The sequence below is a fragment of the Peromyscus maniculatus genome, chromosome 9 (genome assembly GCF_049852395.1).
Source record: "Peromyscus maniculatus bairdii isolate BWxNUB_F1_BW_parent chromosome 9, HU_Pman_BW_mat_3.1, whole genome shotgun sequence".
Taxonomy (NCBI): Eukaryota; Metazoa; Chordata; class Mammalia; order Rodentia; family Cricetidae; genus Peromyscus; species Peromyscus maniculatus.
In genome coordinates, this window is record NC_134860.1 from 95,415,285 (window position 1) to 95,434,010 (window position 18,726).

At 35.1% G+C, this 18,726-nt stretch overlaps 1 protein-coding gene across 2 annotated transcripts in view; it reads right to left on the minus strand.

Moving 5' to 3' along the window:
* Window positions 1-5,591: 5,591 nt before the first annotated feature.
* Window positions 5,592-18,726, minus strand: part of Dach1 (dachshund family transcription factor 1) — a 396,267-nt gene continuing 383,132 nt past the window's right edge. For both annotated transcript variants that reach the window (XM_006978011.4, XM_006978012.4), the window contains one exon: window positions 5,592-8,323. In XM_006978011.4, coding sequence (XP_006978073.1) covers window positions 8,286-8,323 — 38 coding nt within the window. In that variant the 3' untranslated portion in view covers window positions 5,592-8,285. The remainder of the gene's footprint in view (window positions 8,324-18,726) is intronic.

The following is an 18,726-nucleotide window of genomic DNA, read 5'->3' on the forward strand; positions in this document are numbered from 1 at the left end:
TTTGTCCTGGCTGGAGTTCCAAAACTCTTTTGGGCTTCTGAACCCGGGTTTGGTTCCTAGATGATTTTAGGATTATTTCAGAGAAAGGAATGATGAGAAAAGGAGACAAAAACTGGTCAAGTTCAACAGAGAAACAAAGCAACACCTGTAAGACTGTATTTATTGAGGCCAAGGATTCTAGAGAGTTCTGTGTTTTGGTTCTTCATCTCTTGTATGAGCATGTCTGCCTATAGGCTATATTTGAGAGTGTTATTGAAACTATAGTCTATATACTAAAGCCTTCTGGTGAATATCTTTAGAATTAGACCTCCATATCTCATGGTGAAAATGGTTTTTATCTATTCCTTAATTTCAGCCATCTCATCAATGATTTTAAGATTATTTCTTTAGATAGGGAAATGGTACAGTAACATTATCCAAGGTGCCAGAGGCCAATTAAGGGAAACATGTTTTTCTTGGACCACTTAGAGTACCCATTTTTTTGTGTGTGCCCAGGATATTTGTGCCTATTTCATGGGTGAGTTTTTCAAGGTAAGCATATGTGGGATTTACTAGTCTGAACAAGGCACACAGACAGTTCCCTGAATAGGGAGAATGCTTCAGTATTCTCGGGTTTATCAAAGCAAGAACACCTAGCTGCTCACTGTGAGAATATGTGACATAGATGTATCAGTAAATGAATGGTGACTATGCCCAATGTGGACACTCAGCAGATATAAGAGGAGTCAATCAAAACAGAAATGTATGTGATTGGTTCAACAAGGCACAGTTGAAAAATGCCCCCACTGACTTGGGTGTTCCTCAAACTCTAACAGACACCTTTAGATAACTGAATGTTATCTGATGGTTAACTTTGGTTGTCAACTTGACTTCATCTGGAATGAACTAAAATCCAGGTTGCTGGTTGTTCCTATGAGGGATTTCTTAGTTAGATTATTTGAAGCAGGATAACCTCCCTAAAATCTGGGCTACACCCTCCGATGGAAGTCCAGATTAAATAAAGAATATGAAAGAAGAAAATGTTGCTTTCTGCCTGTCTATCCATTTTCACTGTCAAAGTCATATGTCTGGTTGCTTTGGCTTTCCTTAATCAATACTAGATTCAACTTTGTGATTCTAATAAAGACTGAAAAGCAGAAACTCTCCAGGAATCCTACAGGCTTTCAGTGACAGGCTGAGTGGGACTACTAAAATGTCTAGACTGTGGGATTGGAAACTACTACATTCTTGGCTTCTCCAATGTCTCCTTAAGTCTCCTCTTCTTGGACTACAAGGACCACATCCTGTAAGCCAGCATAATAAGATATATATCCTATCCATTCTATTTCTTTAGAGAAAACTTTTGCAATTCTAGATGTTTGTTACTAATAATTTCACCTGAAGATATATTATACAGCCATGATTTTACTTGTAAAAAGCATCAACCCATGAATATAGGGAAATATAAGGCATTCAGAATGAATGAACTTAGGTTCATGATACACAGACAGATTTAATTGAAAGGTGCATTTCCATAGTGTAGGAAACAATAAATAATAGTCTTTTCTGTCAAGTTCTGTAAGACTTTCATGATGAAGAATCCAAATCTTTTTATCTCTCCCACCTTGTAGGACTCTTATGCAAATCATTTTGTCTCCCTCAACTAGTAAAACCTTTATGCAACTGTTTTAATCTTCTCATCCAGTAAAACATTTGTTTACCTAAAAACTTTACTAGATTCCAGGAACTTGATGACATGGAGCTGTAATCCCCTTCCCTCTTTCTTTCATGGGTGTTCTTCTTTCCAATTCCTTAAAAGCTAGCCAATGTGGGAGAAAAGCTGTGAGATTAGACCCCAGATAAATGGGAAAAGAAACAGAAAGCACTTGTCGATTATCACATGTGAGCCCTTCTTACCCTGGAGTGCTTGTTCTGCTTCTGGGAATATAATGCTACCCTGCGTGGAGACAATTTAATTGAATAGGTGATCTCTTTCTTTGCCACCCCAAAATTATTTCTAGCAACAACGACCCCTTGTTCTTATAGAGACCAAAATAATAGAGATGTATAATATAACTAATGCTCTTATGTTGAGTAGCATGGTAGAGAAATTAACCAAATTAACAGTATTGAAGAATCAGCCAAATTATGAGAAACAGTACTGGAAACTATCACCAGAGAAACTCCATGCTCTGGATTAGTTTGAAAAGTATTTACTCTTTATGTAGAAGAGGCCTCATTATGTTCAAGAATTCTTTTTAATCTGTAACATTTCTGACTATAATGTATATATAATTTATTAATGTAGCATTTTAGAGGTTACTTTAGATATTGCACTATATTTGCAAGACCTATCTCCATCTAGCTATCTTGATTAATATTGACCAGGGTGACTAGAATGCACAAAACATGCTTCCTTTCATCTGACTGCATTCCCTTTATATTTCCTCTGCAGTGACAAAACCAACACACTTTTCTATCACTTTTGATTTCAAAACTTTGCAGGCTCTTAGAGAGGAGGGACAGAGGGCAGATCGTATGTGTGTGTGGTGGGGAAGCAAGGCATTTTCTTAGATGGTAGGAAACAAAGAAAACTTTAGAGGTCTTGGAACCCCACAGAACAGGGAGCTGAAGGAGTCTAGGAGTCAGAGGGTTAGTGCACACCAGAGCATGGCCCACTGAATCAGTCAAGCAGGCTGCACACAGGCTCACAGAGACTGAGGGTGGCAAGCTCAGGGCCTGCATGGGTCTGCACCAGGTCCTCTGCAGAAGTGCTGTGGCTGCTGGCTTGGTGATTTTGTAGGACTCCTAACTGTGGAAGCAGGTGTGACTTCGACTCTTTTACCTGCTAATGGGACTCTTTTCCTCCTGCTAGGTTGCCTTGTCTAGCTTCTGTTTCAGATTGCTTACCTTGTCATTATGTCTTGTTTTGTCATGTGTGGTTGCTGTCCTTTGGAGGCCTGCTCTTCTCTGATGGGAGATGGAGGGGATGTTGATCTGGGCAAGAGAGGAAATGGGGGTGGTATGGGGGGAGTGGAGGAAAGAGATAGTGTGGTTGGAATGTATTGTATGAGAGAAAAATTTATGTTTAGTTAAAAAAGAAAAAATCTTCAGAAGGAGGAAGTATATACAATGACTACCTATATGGTAGATGGAATTTCAATTAGATTTATTCATAATTTTATCTGAAAAAGAATCATGTGACTTTAATTTTGCCTAAGATGATTCGCATTTTTAATTCAGAATTAAGTTTACGATGATAATTTTTTTTAAAGATTTGATTTTACAGATTATTTGGCTATTAAAGTATATGCTTATCTCAAAATGGCTCCCTCCTCACCACTATCTTCATATTCCACAGCAGAAGGTCCACCAATTGTATTCTATAATGTCATTGTGATTCATATGATTGTATTTACCTTGGGTATTCATTATTATCCCCTTAAGAAGGATCCTGATGCTGTGACCCAATCCAGAGATTAAAAATTTAATGGATACACCAATCTCACAAATTCCCTAAACACACCTCATATACTGCCTACATACCTTACAAGCGTGTATCCTAACATGGGACAGTCAGCATTCACAGGTAATCTAGCTTAAGGCAACAGAGAGAAATTGCTTGGTTTACTTCTGTGGGCTGAGCCTAAAGCTCTTGGATAATACAAGAGTAAATAATAGAAGAACAAGAGAAGCAAACATATCTGCTAAGAGGAGAAATAGTCAGAGCTACTGGGCAGAGTAGAAAGCTGGAGACAGTAGAGAGTGCTTGGACCTTGGCCCCTAGGTCATGATTGCCATATATCCTTGAGGTTCCATCTGTATCATTCAGTCTTTATAACCAGTTCCTTGGGGTTTTTAACCTTTTAAAATATTGTTTTGATAGAACCAAAGGAGTCCTAACAGATTAACTATGCAACTCATCATTTATAGCTCATAGATGACAAAATATAAATAAAGCTATCATTATACTCTTTATTAATTATCTTAGCACAGAATTGGCATTTAGTGACTTATGCTGCATTTGAATCATTTGGGGCCATTACTAACCTTAGCAATATGAAGGTGGTAAATAATGAGATGTAAATATTGCACATACCTAGCCAATATTCTAAACATATCAGGAATTTGTTTATAACATAATTTTTGTCTGAGATGTAATGCACTACTTACCTTAAAAGGTTTTTGATCATTGATTAAAAAAATGAAGCAGTTGAAATGCATGATCAAATAACATGAAAAGAATAACAGATATGGTGCTTGACTCATTGGAAAAATATGTGTGTTTATTTTTTTAAAGATTCTTATCCTTTTGTCAAATAAACTTTTACTGTTATCTAGAAGATTAATGTAAAAATAAAAGATTACTAGGTGATTACTACCTGATGGGAAAGTGTCCAACCAATACTCCAGTAATGTGCATTGATGTCTACTACAGCAAAAGGCATATGTGCATTTTTTGATCATATTCTTGTAAGATTCCCTATTCCAACCAGCTTAGAGCTTCACTGGGACAACTGTGTTTTAGCTTTGGTCATCAAAACATGTACCACAGCACCTCTGGGAGCAGACAGGCCTTATCTGTGAATCTGTTTAAATGAATGTTCAGCGTTTCTATACTAATGCACATGAGGTAAACTTATTCTTCATATATTATCCCAATAATGTTTTGATTCTATTATCATCTCTACTTTATACATTTTAAAATGCAGCTCAATTGATTCATATTTTAAGATAATTCTGGAATAGTAACACATGGGGAAAACCTAAATTTCTATCAAATTCCACTAACTCACAGAAATTTTTATGACATTCTAAGATAAGTCTTACTGGCATAAGTACATAAAGACAGAAGACAAAAATCTATTAATAATGGTATAAAAGCATTTTCTATTTTTACTAAAAAAACTATAATTTGTTAGTATTTTGTTTCATGAAATTCACTAAGGTCATTTATTTTCATCAAGAAAAAAGTCAGTTTTTCCATTTGCTTATAAATGCTTAGAATATTTACAGAAATAGCAACCTGATATAGTTTCAAGTGTTGTACTGCAGATTGATTAAAGTGTTTAGATATTGTAAAAGGATATTATAATTTCAAGATGTACTTTTTCTGATGATCTAGTTGAAAGCAAACCATGGAGTTAGAGATACAAACCCACACTCTTACAGATATGGGAATTATGTATTTTGTTCCATCAACATGTCTGCTTTACATTATTCAGCACAAAGCTTTGTGAAATAAGAATCATGGGAATATAAGGAGATAAAGGAAAAGGGTACAAATAACAGCTTCATAAACTGAGAAATGTACATAAATAAATCATGTATATGTGGGCAGTTTGCTTAGCTGGCAAGAAACAAAATATGGAAAATCTGCTTGTTAAACAATAACTACAGAGTGTGCTTTTATGATGTTTTTCACCACAGTAATTCATATTAGAGATAGAAGCGGTTGCATGTTAAATAAAATCATTGAGCATTGCTCCCTGAGCATTGCAAAGAGCTGACTTATGTTGTTTTTAGATGCTTCCCATTAGAAAGTAAATATTCCTTCGATGCAATGCATTTCGGAGACTATAATAAAGACAAACGGTAAATAAAGTCACAAGGCGATTTCAGACATTTTTATTAGGAGATTGTTGAAAAGAAAAAGAAAATTAAATACAATAACAGTAAACGTGGTTCTCACATTGAAACCAGGCTCAAATAACTAGGCTACCATAGAAAAATTTCCAATTCTTGCATTATGATGTAAAAACAGATTTTTGTACAGATTTTGTACAACAAAATTCGTAATAACCTTTTATCATTTTTAGAAAACTTTAAATATATAGATAAAAATAGACAATTTTCATAGGTCCTACATGAAGATGAGTATGTTCTGTTCCAAGGGCTTGCATAGAGCGCAAATATGGTTATAATATAGAACAACTAGACGTTAATATTTGTAAGATTACAAAAGCATGGAAACAATAAAGTGGACAGAATTTTACTTGCTTACACCAAAACACAAATTTCTAAACAAACCTGCTTAACTAAAAAGGGGGAAATTAAGTTACAAACTTACAATAACATTTTGTGAACTGTAATATTTACAACAGATTAATAAGAGTCTCAACATACAGTGGACAGCTTTTGTCTCCAATCCTTCTAAAATTTTCTTTTTGTTGAACCAAACACTAAAGCATTCTCAGTGGTCTTTCACGTATGTATTTTAAAACCATTTACCCCACTTAACAGGTGACTCCAGGCCAGGAGCAGAGCAATGGCCAACTCGACTACCTATGTAAATTGTAGGCTTAAAAAAAAAACTCTGCCAATGTATGACTCCAAAGCTTGACACAAGTCCCTCTAATTTTAAGTGTTGTAATCTTTTAAGGACTGTATGTAGGGGAAAAACAAACAAAAATACATGTAAGTAGGAAGAGAATCTCTTTTCCTCAAACAACAAAACATGATCATGGAAGAATTATGCTCAGCAAACCAAGTTTCTACAAAGCAGTTACTAACAATATTTTAAATTAAAACATTACTCCCTTTTAAAGCAAGCTAAAAGAAGAACTGTACATATAACCCTTTATTGTATGAAAAATGGACTTAACCGGTTAATAGCAAGTTACAGCCAAGAATTAGTTATGTTTCAGAACTGCAAGGGAGACCTAAAAAGCACAGAAGCATAGTGACACATATCCATAATGGGAAATTTTTTCTTAACCAAATAGTGATTACCCAATCAGAACTATCTTTAAACACTGAAGCTAGCTTCCTCAGACTTATTACTTTGTTGTTTTATGGTAATAAAAATGTTACATTATAAAATTTTAAGATGACAGAAAAACCATAAAATGTACAGCCGCTGCACTGATTCCCGTGAGTCTTTAGAAGTGTCACTTCTATCGTGTAAAAACAAAGGTAACTTCAGCATGGAATAGCACTGTTTGCAGCTTTCCTTCCAGTTATATGCACAAATGTGAAAACACATACTGTAACTTTCAAAAAGACAGTAAAAATAACACGAAGCCACCCTTCCCTCTGAAGAGGGTGGGAAGCACAGCACAGTTTAACTTCATCACTCAGGGCTACATGGTATCGGACCAATACACCAAGGGCTTGTTGAGTTTTGTTTTTCAGCAACATTAACATAATATGACATTAACATATAAAAATATCTCTGGTGTTTTGATTTACTGGCCAGCCACAATTCATCCTCTGTAGTGAAGTTTGGGGCACTCACTAGGGATCAATATACAAATAAAAGTGGCCGACACAAAGTTCTGATGTCACCAGATACATAAGATCTCATTCATTAATACTGTGACTCCAGACAAATATTTACATGCCTGCATGCGTTAAAACCAGAAAGACGTCTTTCTGACCAACAGGGTGACAAAACATATTTTCTAAAATTTTCATTTCCTAAACACTAGTATACTACTGCATACATAATACCTTCTTGTGAGTTTTATGTTTATATACTGTACATGTGACCAACAGTTTGAGTAAGAAGCAACGTTATTGTTTTTAATCCTATATACCACTACCAGTTTGGAATGAAAACGTGTTATATTTATATATATATATTTATATATTTTTTTAATCTTTAAGAAAAAGAGACCACCAGTGAAACCTTTTGGCTTATAGTCAATGCTTCTGCTTCAGATATGCAAAATGTCATTTCATTGAGCTGTTAACATACATTTGTTGGTCTTTCAGAAAGTATATGAAAAAAGTTTTCGGGAGAAAATCCGCAATTACAGAGTTTAAAATTGAACGTAACAGAATACTCTCACTTTTCTCATTCCCCACCAGAATCCTCAGCGCCCCTTACAGATTCATCCCCATGTGTTCTTGCTGGTTTCCATGGTTACACAGTTCTGTAAGTCTGGGTGAACACTGCGATAAAGTCTGTTGATGCACTCAGTTACAGAATTTTCAGAAAAGGAAAAAGTGGTTCATTCCATTAAGAGGAACAAAAAGAAAACAAACCAAAGCTAGGTCTTCCTCAGACCTATCGTTAACTCTGTACACAAGTGTCCAGCAGCACAGGTGAGTTATTAGCTGTAAGAAGATTGGTGTGTGTACATTTATAAACATTTTCAGTCTCTGGTATGAACCACAGGTGGAAAAATCAATGCCGGAAACTTTTCTGCTTTTGTGGAATACTTAAATGTTAAAGAACATTAACACACAAAATTGAAGAAGTTTCTTTATATGGACTGTTTATGTTTTCCTGAACTTTCCAACGAGTAATGTCTGACTCCAGAGTTCTGTAATAAAGGAGGGATTTCTTCAACAGGAAAGATTCAGTACATGACGGTAGTTTTCAAATACAGTCTTCCATCTAAAACAAATGATAAAAATAATTAATGACATAGTATTTGAGGGATAAATATGGATATAAGAAATATGAGATTTGGTATGAAATTCTGGTTTTTAATCTTACTTTCACTTGCTTAGGATGTAACAGTTTTCACATACCATCAAAACTAATTTCATAATTACACGAGTTCACAGGATCAAGGAGGATACAGAATTTGTAGTTCTCATAAATATATATTTGCTACAATGATATCAGTTTCAGACCACTCAGAAAATAGATAAGGGTATGTGTGTATGTGAATTACTGATATGCAAAGCCAGGAACTTTCTGTTGAATGACAATTACTTCTACCAAGCTTGCAGAACCAAATTTTCTGGGAATGCACTCAGGCGTATCTCCATCAGGAAAGCCTGAGCCTCTACTTGTGCCCTAGAGGTGTTGTCAAATATTCTTGTGTAAGTACTGTGCACGTGTTGCTATTGACTTGAAAGCCACCACCGTCATTTTAACACCATCTCAATAAAGTAGAGCTTTTTTTCTCTGTAGTGAGATGAACTGAACAAATGTTAATTTATGAGTATACTATCCAAGCTTAAAACACAATTTTGTGGGAAATGAGAAGGAGTAAAATCTTGGACATATTGTGTAAACTATTTAAATGAAGCAGAAATAAGAAATGGGGAATTAATTATGCAATACAAAACACAAACAAAACGTAAGTCCATTTTTCAGATATATTACACTCTATCATGTCCCCTCAGTGGTTGACCTAATCTTCAGATGTATGTAAAATATGACAGAGTTTCAAATATTCCCAGCTACAAGAGAAGATAGAATGATATGGAAAAATCTTTTCCACACTTTGAAAAATAAGTATCAGTATAAATGTCTGGAAAGTGTCCAACAACAAGGAAATAGAAATAGCCCAGAATATAATTCAGAAAACAGAAAGGTATTTACGCATCTCACTTAAGTGCTGTTACACAATCTACAGCAGATATAGATAGTAATTAGTACAAAACTTCCGTCAATGGTAAAGCAGTTGTTACTTCACAGAAACAATGACTTGTCCAAATTCCACATCCTTGTCATGTTTTACAATAGAGTAATTTGCAGAAATAGAAGATCACTTCCATGGTGGCATGAAACACCATGATTCTGACCACACCGTTCTACAGTCCATCAAGCTTCACTGTGTCTTGATATACTCAGCCTGTTCTCCTTAGTAGTGCTAAAAGTTAGTTCTCCCTTCAATTTACTCTTCAGCTCCTGCTTGTTCAAATTATTTCATTTTAAAGGTGTCTGACTTTTGTTTGACAGTCCATGCAACTTAAAAATTGATTGTGAATGTCCAAACTGGTAAGTCCCATGAAAGAAACAGCCATGTTCCTGCCAACATTAGAAGCAGAATGGTTTAACACAGTGCTTCCCTTAACTGTTTTGATGTGGCAACTGTGAAGCTTCCTGAAACATTTAAAACATTTATTCATTATATGTGTGTGTTTGTGTGTGCATTCCACCATGAATGTGTGTGTATGTTGGGGGGTGTTAGTGGACAAAATGCTGGTGTCAGTTTTCTCCTTCCATATTCTGTGTTAGGGGAAATGAGTTGAGATCATCAGACCCTTATACACTGAGTCATCTCACCATCCCAAATGTTAAACTTTTGAAGAAACAATATGTGTTAAAAGTAATTAGGATATTATAAAGTTTACATTTAAAATTTTAAATAAAATGCTATTGAATAACATTAACTATTTTGTTTTGCATGTGTTTCTATGTATGGCATGTATAAGTGAACATCACATGTATGTGGCTGCCACAGAGGTCAGAAGAGAGCATCAGATCTCTTGGATTTAGAGTTATGAAAGGTGATGAACTGTTCAACTTAGATGCTAGGAAACAACAGGAGGTACTCTTAATCCCTGACTAATCTTTCCAGTACTAGGATTGCCTTTTATCACCACACTTTCTTTATTCATACACCCGACTGCAAGTACTGTACCACCATTCCTCATATCATCTTTATGTGTTTCTATGTGTTGTAGTCACAGAAAAAAATCTAGTCTGGATGCTGAGTAAATTTTTCCAAAGTATTACGAGATACACAATCCAAATCAATAAAAGCTTTCATCCAAAGAAATCAGAAAGAGTCCTTATTATCAGTAGAACTAAATTTTCCCAACTACAAATTGTGCTAAAGATACATTAAAGGTTGTTAAGTCTTAAGTATGGAGATGGATGGGAGAGAAGGGTAGCAGAAAGGGTTAGTTAGCAGAACTAACCTTAAGGGTGTTTGAAATGGCCATGTGGAAACTTACTATTTCATAAACACTCTCTCTCTCTCTCTCTCTCTCTCTCTCTCTCTCTCTCTCTCTCTCTCTCTCTCTCTCTCTCTGTGTATCTGTCTCTGTCTCTGTCTCTCTCACACACACACTCAAAAAGATTAATTTTAGTTTTCTCACATGAGGGATAGTGTTCCTTTCAGAAGTCAAAAGTTGACAAATTGAAATCTCAGCACCATATGTGGGAACTTCCTCTTGATTTTCTGGTGAAGGTTGTCTTGGTGATCCCCTGAACAATGCAAGCTATTACCATTGTACTTGGTTGCCTATCATATTCTCATGGTAAGACTTTATTGCTTCAGACACCATATCTTTTACTGATACTACATGGCCTAATTAAATTGGTTTTAATCAGAAACTTCCCTTCAAAATACTGGCAGGTGCTATGTATGATGCTGGAGGAATAAAAGTCATCATGACCTGTGTGACAAGATATTCCATGTATATAACAACAGGAGCACGATTGTATGTGGCTTAACAACTGCCTTCTGGTTGAATTTAGAACCAGCTCCACAGGAGGAAGTGTACATCGGATAATACAAAACTGGCCAAGAACTCATGGCTTGTAGGCCCCAAGGACAGACTTACTTTTATTATTATTCAAAATTCTAGTACAGAGTCAGGGGGTATCAAAAGCCCCTCATCCCACTAGGAGATAGTGACAGTTGATAGCTTCTAGAGAAAGGAGATTCAGTTTTTATTGACATTTTCATTACCCCTGGTAGGTGGATTATGCTCTAGTGGATGACCCCACACCCATGAGAATATGGGTAGTACGAACAGGACTTGGTGGGTTAATTAAATAAAATGTGGAACAAAGGGATTTGGGAGCAGTTTGGATATCTGGGTGAGGACTTAGGATGAGTTAAGGCAGGAGTAAGGATGAGTATGAGAAAAATGCATTGTACAGACAAATGAAATTCTAAAAGAATTGATAAAAATACTAAGTCTCCACTTCCCTGAACCTCAAAAAAAAAAAAAAAAGTATTCTTATTGTTTTACCTAAATAAGGATTGGAATGCTCGAGGAGGCTTAGTGTCTCAGACATTTTCACAGAAAACAAACAGAGGTGCAGTGATCTGATATTAATAGGGATACAAAGTCTGTGTCCACTCCATTCTGCATCGTTTCCTTCACTAAACCCTGGGATACATTCAGTCTCCAACATGCACTCCCTCCTCAGGGCTCATTCCCTTTGCTCTGCTCCAAGGGCAGGGCCTTCCCTTTAGTCTGCACAGATTGTAATCAAAATTGGAGTTTTTATATTCCAGTTTCAATAAAAAAAAAAAGTCCCAGTTTTCCTTTGACACGATGATTATTTGCTTTTGTATGGGAGGTTGATATGACAGAAGAAATCATCAAGCTAAACTTTGTGCATGGGAGTACTTAATTAAAAAGTCTGTTCTAATTAAAAGCATTTGGGAGTAGGGGTTGAGTGAAACTATTTAAATTACAAATTCCTAATAGTTTCAGAGTTCATTGTGATTTGATACTTGCAGCCATAATTTGGTTTACACAGGAAAGTATCTTGATCACTGAATAGTTTACCACAGGTGTGAATTTTTGTATGCTGCTTATTATGATGCAGATTTAGATCTACAGATAACAAAATGAAGAAATATTTTAAATACCATCATAAAAATGAACTTAATTAAGGTCTTTTACTTTTTTGTCCTAAAAATTGAACTCAAGGCATTGGAATGCTAGGCAAGCATTCTAACAATCTAACACTGAATACATATCCAGTATGATCTCAGACTTTAATATCAACATTGTAAATCATAATATTAGACCCAAGTTTATGGATTTTCTATAATATTAACCTTTATGAAAAAGACTGGAGGAATGGGGAATCTGTCATGAAATTTCTATCTTTGTCTTTTGCTCACAAATAAGTTTAGCTTTGGGGGCTTTAAGGGTTTTTTTTGATATGGAATTATTTTTTTAAATCTTATTTTATAATTTAATTTAATTTTACATATCAGCCACGGATTCCCTTGTTCTCCTCCTCCCACCCCCCACCTTCCCCCCAGCCCACCCCCATTCCCATCTCCTCCATGGCAAAGACTTTCTCGAGGATTGAGTTCAACTTGGTAGATTCAGTCCAGGCAGGTCAAATCCCCTCATCCCATGCTGAGCTAAGTGTCTCTGTATAAGTCCCAGGTTCCAAACAGCCAGCACATGCACTGAGGACAGGTCCCGGTCCCACTGCCTGAATGCCTCCCAAACAGATCAAGCCAATCAACTGTCTCACTTATCCAGAGGACCTGATCCAGTTTTGTTGTGTACTATTATTTGAAGTTATTGAGAGCTACCTTTCTTATTCCCGACATAAAAATTATACTATTGAATAACAATAAGTTTTATATAGCCAGTGAGGTAGCATTATATTAATAACATTATTTAACATAATTTTATATCATGACAACATGTAAATGACAATAATTTCAAATTGCCTTATCAGGTGGTAACAAGAGTATCATGCCCCACTGGGTGAAAATCAGTACAAAGAGAGTATACAGTTGCAAAATATAAAAAAAAAACAACATATGAGCAGATATATATTTTAGTTTTGAATAGAAATCCCTGACAAACATATACAAGGAACTCTTATCTACCTTTTGCATAAAGGTTGCAGCTTTCACAAAACCATTGTATGCACACTCTTTATTACTGTAGAGTGGAGGAGAATATTAACACAGGAGAAAGTAAACATATAAAATCATATATCTAGAAAGTTTAATATTTGCCCAAAGAATATGAAGTTAATATAAAATATGTTAGCATGAACCTTGTCTCAACATAATGTCTTAATCATGTGAAGCAAAGGAAATCAAAACAAGCGATGAAAACAAATGTTAATGATTCATGTGATATTTGATAAGACAACGAAAGGAAGTCAAAATAAAAGCAAACAAACAGGAACAGATGGGAAGGATCTTTGTCAAGTCATAACCCTTCTTCTAAAACCCCCAAAGGAAGAGGCTAATTAAAGAAAATATTGTTTCTTGTTCTTTTTATAATTTTATATTTAGAGTAAGAACATTCTGCTACTGCTAAAGCAAAGAAGCAGAGACACAAAGTCTACACTGAACATGAGAAATATTTTAAGAGAGACTGATGTTCAGCACAAAGCAGTTTATAGGAGGATCCTGAGTAAACATAATTTCTTCTCATGAAATTCAGATAACAACAGTGAAAGCAATTTCCAGATGTTTGAATACTAATATATCCAAGGTTATGTTCCAATATAATTAAAAAGTAAAAACTGAAAAATGTTGCAACCATTTTTTAAGTTTTAATTTAAGGTTATAGCTGAAGAATCAGAAGCCCATAGAATTGGATTACATTTGAAGAGAACTAATCCTAAACCCTGTTTGTATACTTTTCACATGAGCAGGTGGTGCTATTCTAGTGAACAGGTATAGACTAAAGCTCACGCGGAGGACAATATGTCTGTGTAATTTCAATAAACTGGTACAAGAAGTAGATAAAGTATTATCTACCAGAATAATATGGCACACCTAGATGAAATAAAAATAAATTACATGTTTTATTACTAAGCCAGCTTGAAATAATGCATGAGAAAAACTATTTTATTATTTATTTTCAGGGAGTTTTGGGTATTAAAGCCAAGGTCTCGTACAATTTATTGACTGTCTATCTAACAGGAAACAGGCAGTTCTATGTTTCACACTAAAAAGCCCTTCCAATGCATTCCATCATTGAGCTAGCCCCTAGAATCTCAAATGCAGCTGTTGATGGTGGTCAAGGATGAGGATAAGAATTACCATCAAGAAAAATATTCAAATAGTTTTTAGTTCTCTTCCAAGAAGAAAATATATGAGAGAGGACACAGGCTAGGTTACAGAAGGCTATTAAAAGCTGTAGTTCATAGGCTGATAAGAAAATGACCTTTAAACAAAGACAGTGAAGAAGAAATTGCTGTTGCTATAAAGGGACTCAAGATAAGCATAAATAGCAAGAAGAAATCTAAACATTGACAGTTCGATCTTCTAAACCAGACTTTGGAAACCACATGGGGCAGGCTGATCTGATGTTAATATCCTTCCTAAATGAGAAACTAAACAGATACATCAGCAACAAAAGCTGAACTAGAAAATTTGTAGAGAAGTAATCTTAATGTCTGCACAAGGAGATGGTTAGACACTTAAAGCTTGAGATCATTTACTCGACTCCAACCCAGGGCAATGTACCTTCCCAACATGCTCAGTCAGAGTCCCAATATCATAGTTCTCCCTAAAAGTGAACTCATCTTAAAGAGGAAGCCCTTTGCCTAAATTGCATTGTCAGGCATGTTTATGTTCTCCGTGGGCTAATAGAAATTTACTTCCAAAAGAAAGATAATCCTACCTTGCTAAACATTAAAATAGAGAGAACTCTTTCTCTGTAGTTCTGTGTAATCACTGATGTTCTTAAACCCATATTACCATAACCAAACACACATAGTAATAATAATAATAATAATAATAATAATAATAGTGTATCTATTTGCATGTACACAAATAAATAGGAAATTCTACATTTGATGTTTATTATTTTAAGGAAGCTCTCTGAAAAAGTGTTTTAGCATGAATGATCAGGCTGTACTCACATAGACCAGATTTCTAGTCCATATAAAATTCCATTAGAAACTAAGTATTTTTATAACCACTATCACAGGATTTAAACTGTTTATGCTCTCAGCCATCTTTGCTGCATCAACTAATGCAATGATTAAAATTACTGAATGTCTGGTTGGAATCTAATTAGAGTAGATAAAATACATTAAAATTTTATATATTTCTATTATGTTAGGCATTGCCTAGAACCCGAAAAGTGCTCAATAAGAATATATCAAAGCCAATCTTATAGCAAAAAATAAAGGAAGAGCAGCACTGTATGTATGTGGAGGTGATACCCTGAAAGACCACAATTTCACTTGGGTCACATAGTGGTAAAGAGATAAAGATTTGAATCTAATGATGAAGAAGCAACAAATTCAAAATAAGAAACACTCTGGTTAAAAAAAAATGGACCCCATTCTCCACAAGTATCCATTTCATATATTAATTTTTAAGGCTAAGGAGCTGTTCAAGATTAAAAAGACTGAAGAGAAATGGCAACTGACTATAAGATGTGATCCTAATTGGGATTCCTCAATGTAGGTATGAAGTGCAATAACGGACATTATTGAGTCAAACGTCTAAGGTAGAATTTGGATGTCAGACAAGATAAAAGTATTGTGTCAATGTAATATATAAAACATGATCAATAGACTGTATTTGAATGTGAACATCCCACTGACAAGAAATACTCCCTGAAATCAGGATGGACAAGTGTTGCAAGCAAAGATCTATAAGATATATCTTACTTTCAAATGGTTTAACATTATCAGATTTTAAAAAATAATAAAATACAGAAATCCAAAATATGAATGATTCATGAACCTTGGAAGTTTATACATGGCAATTTTTATAATGTTTTAACATTCCTTTGCATGTTTCGATCTATAATAGAAGTTTTGCTTTATTTAAAATGTTTTTTTTTTCTTTTTTTACTGATACAGAAAACATTGTTAGGATGATAGGTAATGTTTCACACACATATTGCATACTGTTTTTATTTCATAATGTTTTAAATAGGTTAAATATATGTATCCTCCAAATTATTTCTCCTTTATTTATAGTGAAAATCAAATTTCCAGGTTAGATTGCTTCAATGAGATAAAACTACAATAAAAGCAATACCAGTTTTTAAATAGTAACTAGATGAAGATGTGATTTTTCTACTACCACAACAATGTTTCACTGATTCTATGGACAGTATCTCCATGTTAAATATTTTATCTGCTTAGTAATAATAACACTTTTAAAAACTCCTATTAAGTATTGAATAGAAAAGAAATGAATAGTGATTTTCTTAACTGAGTTCTTTAAAGAACCCCGGTTCAGGTGTTCGGGTGTGGACATATGCTAGATTCTGTTCTGTTCCATCATGTTCTAACTTATAATTGTAAAGTTCATGAAGTCTATTTAGTTGTATTACTGGTTCTTTAGTTAGGACTGGATATACCAATGTGTATTTGTTATATATATAAAAAAAAAGTACCCTCTGATTAATCATTTGAAACAAATATTTGAATTCCTTTAAAATGTTTATCGCAAACAACAAAACAACAACAAAAAACAGCACAAACTATTTCAAGTTTGTTTCTTCTATAAATAAGAAATAAGGAAAAGGTATATTACTAACAGGTCGGCTTTGATAAAGTATTTGTGCATTTGAGAACACTCTAATTAAGCTTTCATTAGTCAGAAACTAGAACCCATCAGGATGGTTAATGTACCAGCAAGTCAGAATAGGGTATTTTGCACATAGGTTACCTTGTCTTGATTGGAGGTGAGACCTCCCACCTCTCACAAAGGAAAACACAATGAAATATCTTATTACTGTGTGTTCTTTCATTCCTTTCCCAGAAAAAGAAGATTAAGACATGGGAACGAGACATAATAATCAAGTGGGGCCCATCTGAAGTAGGATGATCAGTGGACAGTGCTCGCTTAATTAAAACAAAGCATATAAGAAAAAAACGGTTCCTTGCTTGCTAAAATAAGATAGCACAGAGAAGGGAAACAGGGACTTTTCAAATCAAGTCTTTTCATCTTTTCAGAACTACCAAAGACAGGCAAATTCTGTGAATAAATTGTGTTTTCAGAATACATTCATGCATTATTTCTGGGTGGGGGCACATCAGCAAAAGTGGTACTTAGAAGGGCAGCTCCTGTCAGAACCTTGTTATTTTTCTCCTGTTTGTAAGAAAGAAACAAACCATCATTTCAAAATGTTTAGCATTTTCTATTTTCTATACATGTCTAATTTGGTAATTTTCATGAAGGTTATATTTGTTTAAGGAGGTAATTGTGAGTGAACACATTTCCAAGCCTCCAAACACTTCTTAACATATTTAGGCAGAGCAAAAACTGAAATGCTAATCTAGAGCTAATCCTGAAGAGGGGTAAGCAACCTCAAGTGAAAGATTTATCTAATACATAAAATTTTGACAAAATGACATTTCTGTGGGGAACAGCTTTTCTTCATGTGTTACTCAATGCAACCATCAAGTGTTATTTGGACAGTGTGTGGGTGAGAACAATCACATGCTATAAATGGTCCTCTCTGCACTCACCTTTAGAATTTGTGGAGGGGGTTCAGTTCAGAGATATGAAGTTATAATAGACAATATACTAGCAAACAGAATAGAAAGTTTGTGCTATAAATACCCTATATAAAGAAAGTGCACAAGGATCAATAGAGTGTTTGAACTGAATGTAAAGTATAGAAAGTAGAGTTTGTGAGGTAACGTTTACCAGCCAAGGATGAGATGAACATGAGTAACTGACAGGGGCATCTGGTACTCTGTTATGTGGTGGTATTGTGTTCCCCAAAATATTGTGCACCCTAATAAATTTATTTGGGGTCAGAGACAGAACAGCCACTAGATACAGAGGCTAGAAAATGGTGGCACTCACACCTTTAATCCTAGCATTCCAGAGACAGAAATCCCTCTGGATCTCTGTAAGTTCAAGGCCACATTGGAAACAGCCAAGTTTGGTGACACACGCCTTTAATCCCAGAAAGCAAGCCTTTAATCCCAGGGAGTGGTGGTAGAAGGCAGAAAGCTATATAAGGCGTGAGGAGCAGAAACTAGAAGCATTTGGCTGGTTAAGCATTTGGCTAGTTAATCTTTCAGGCTTCTAGCAGCACAGCTCAGCTGAGAGCCATTCGGATATGAGGACACAGAGGCTTCCAGTCTGAGGAAACAAGATCAGCTGAGAAGTTGGCCAGGTGAGGTTAGCTGTGGCTTTTTCTGTCTCTCTGACCATCCAGCATTTCACCCCAACAACTGGCCCCAGGTTTGATTTTATTAATAAGACTCTCTAAGATTCCTGCTACACTGTTAGATACGTTTTCGAATCCATTAGTTGTTGACCAAATCTATTCCCATTTGGTAACTACTTTTTTTCTGTGAGTCTTATTATTGTATGTTCTCCAGTAGATAGCAATGCCCCTGTCTCC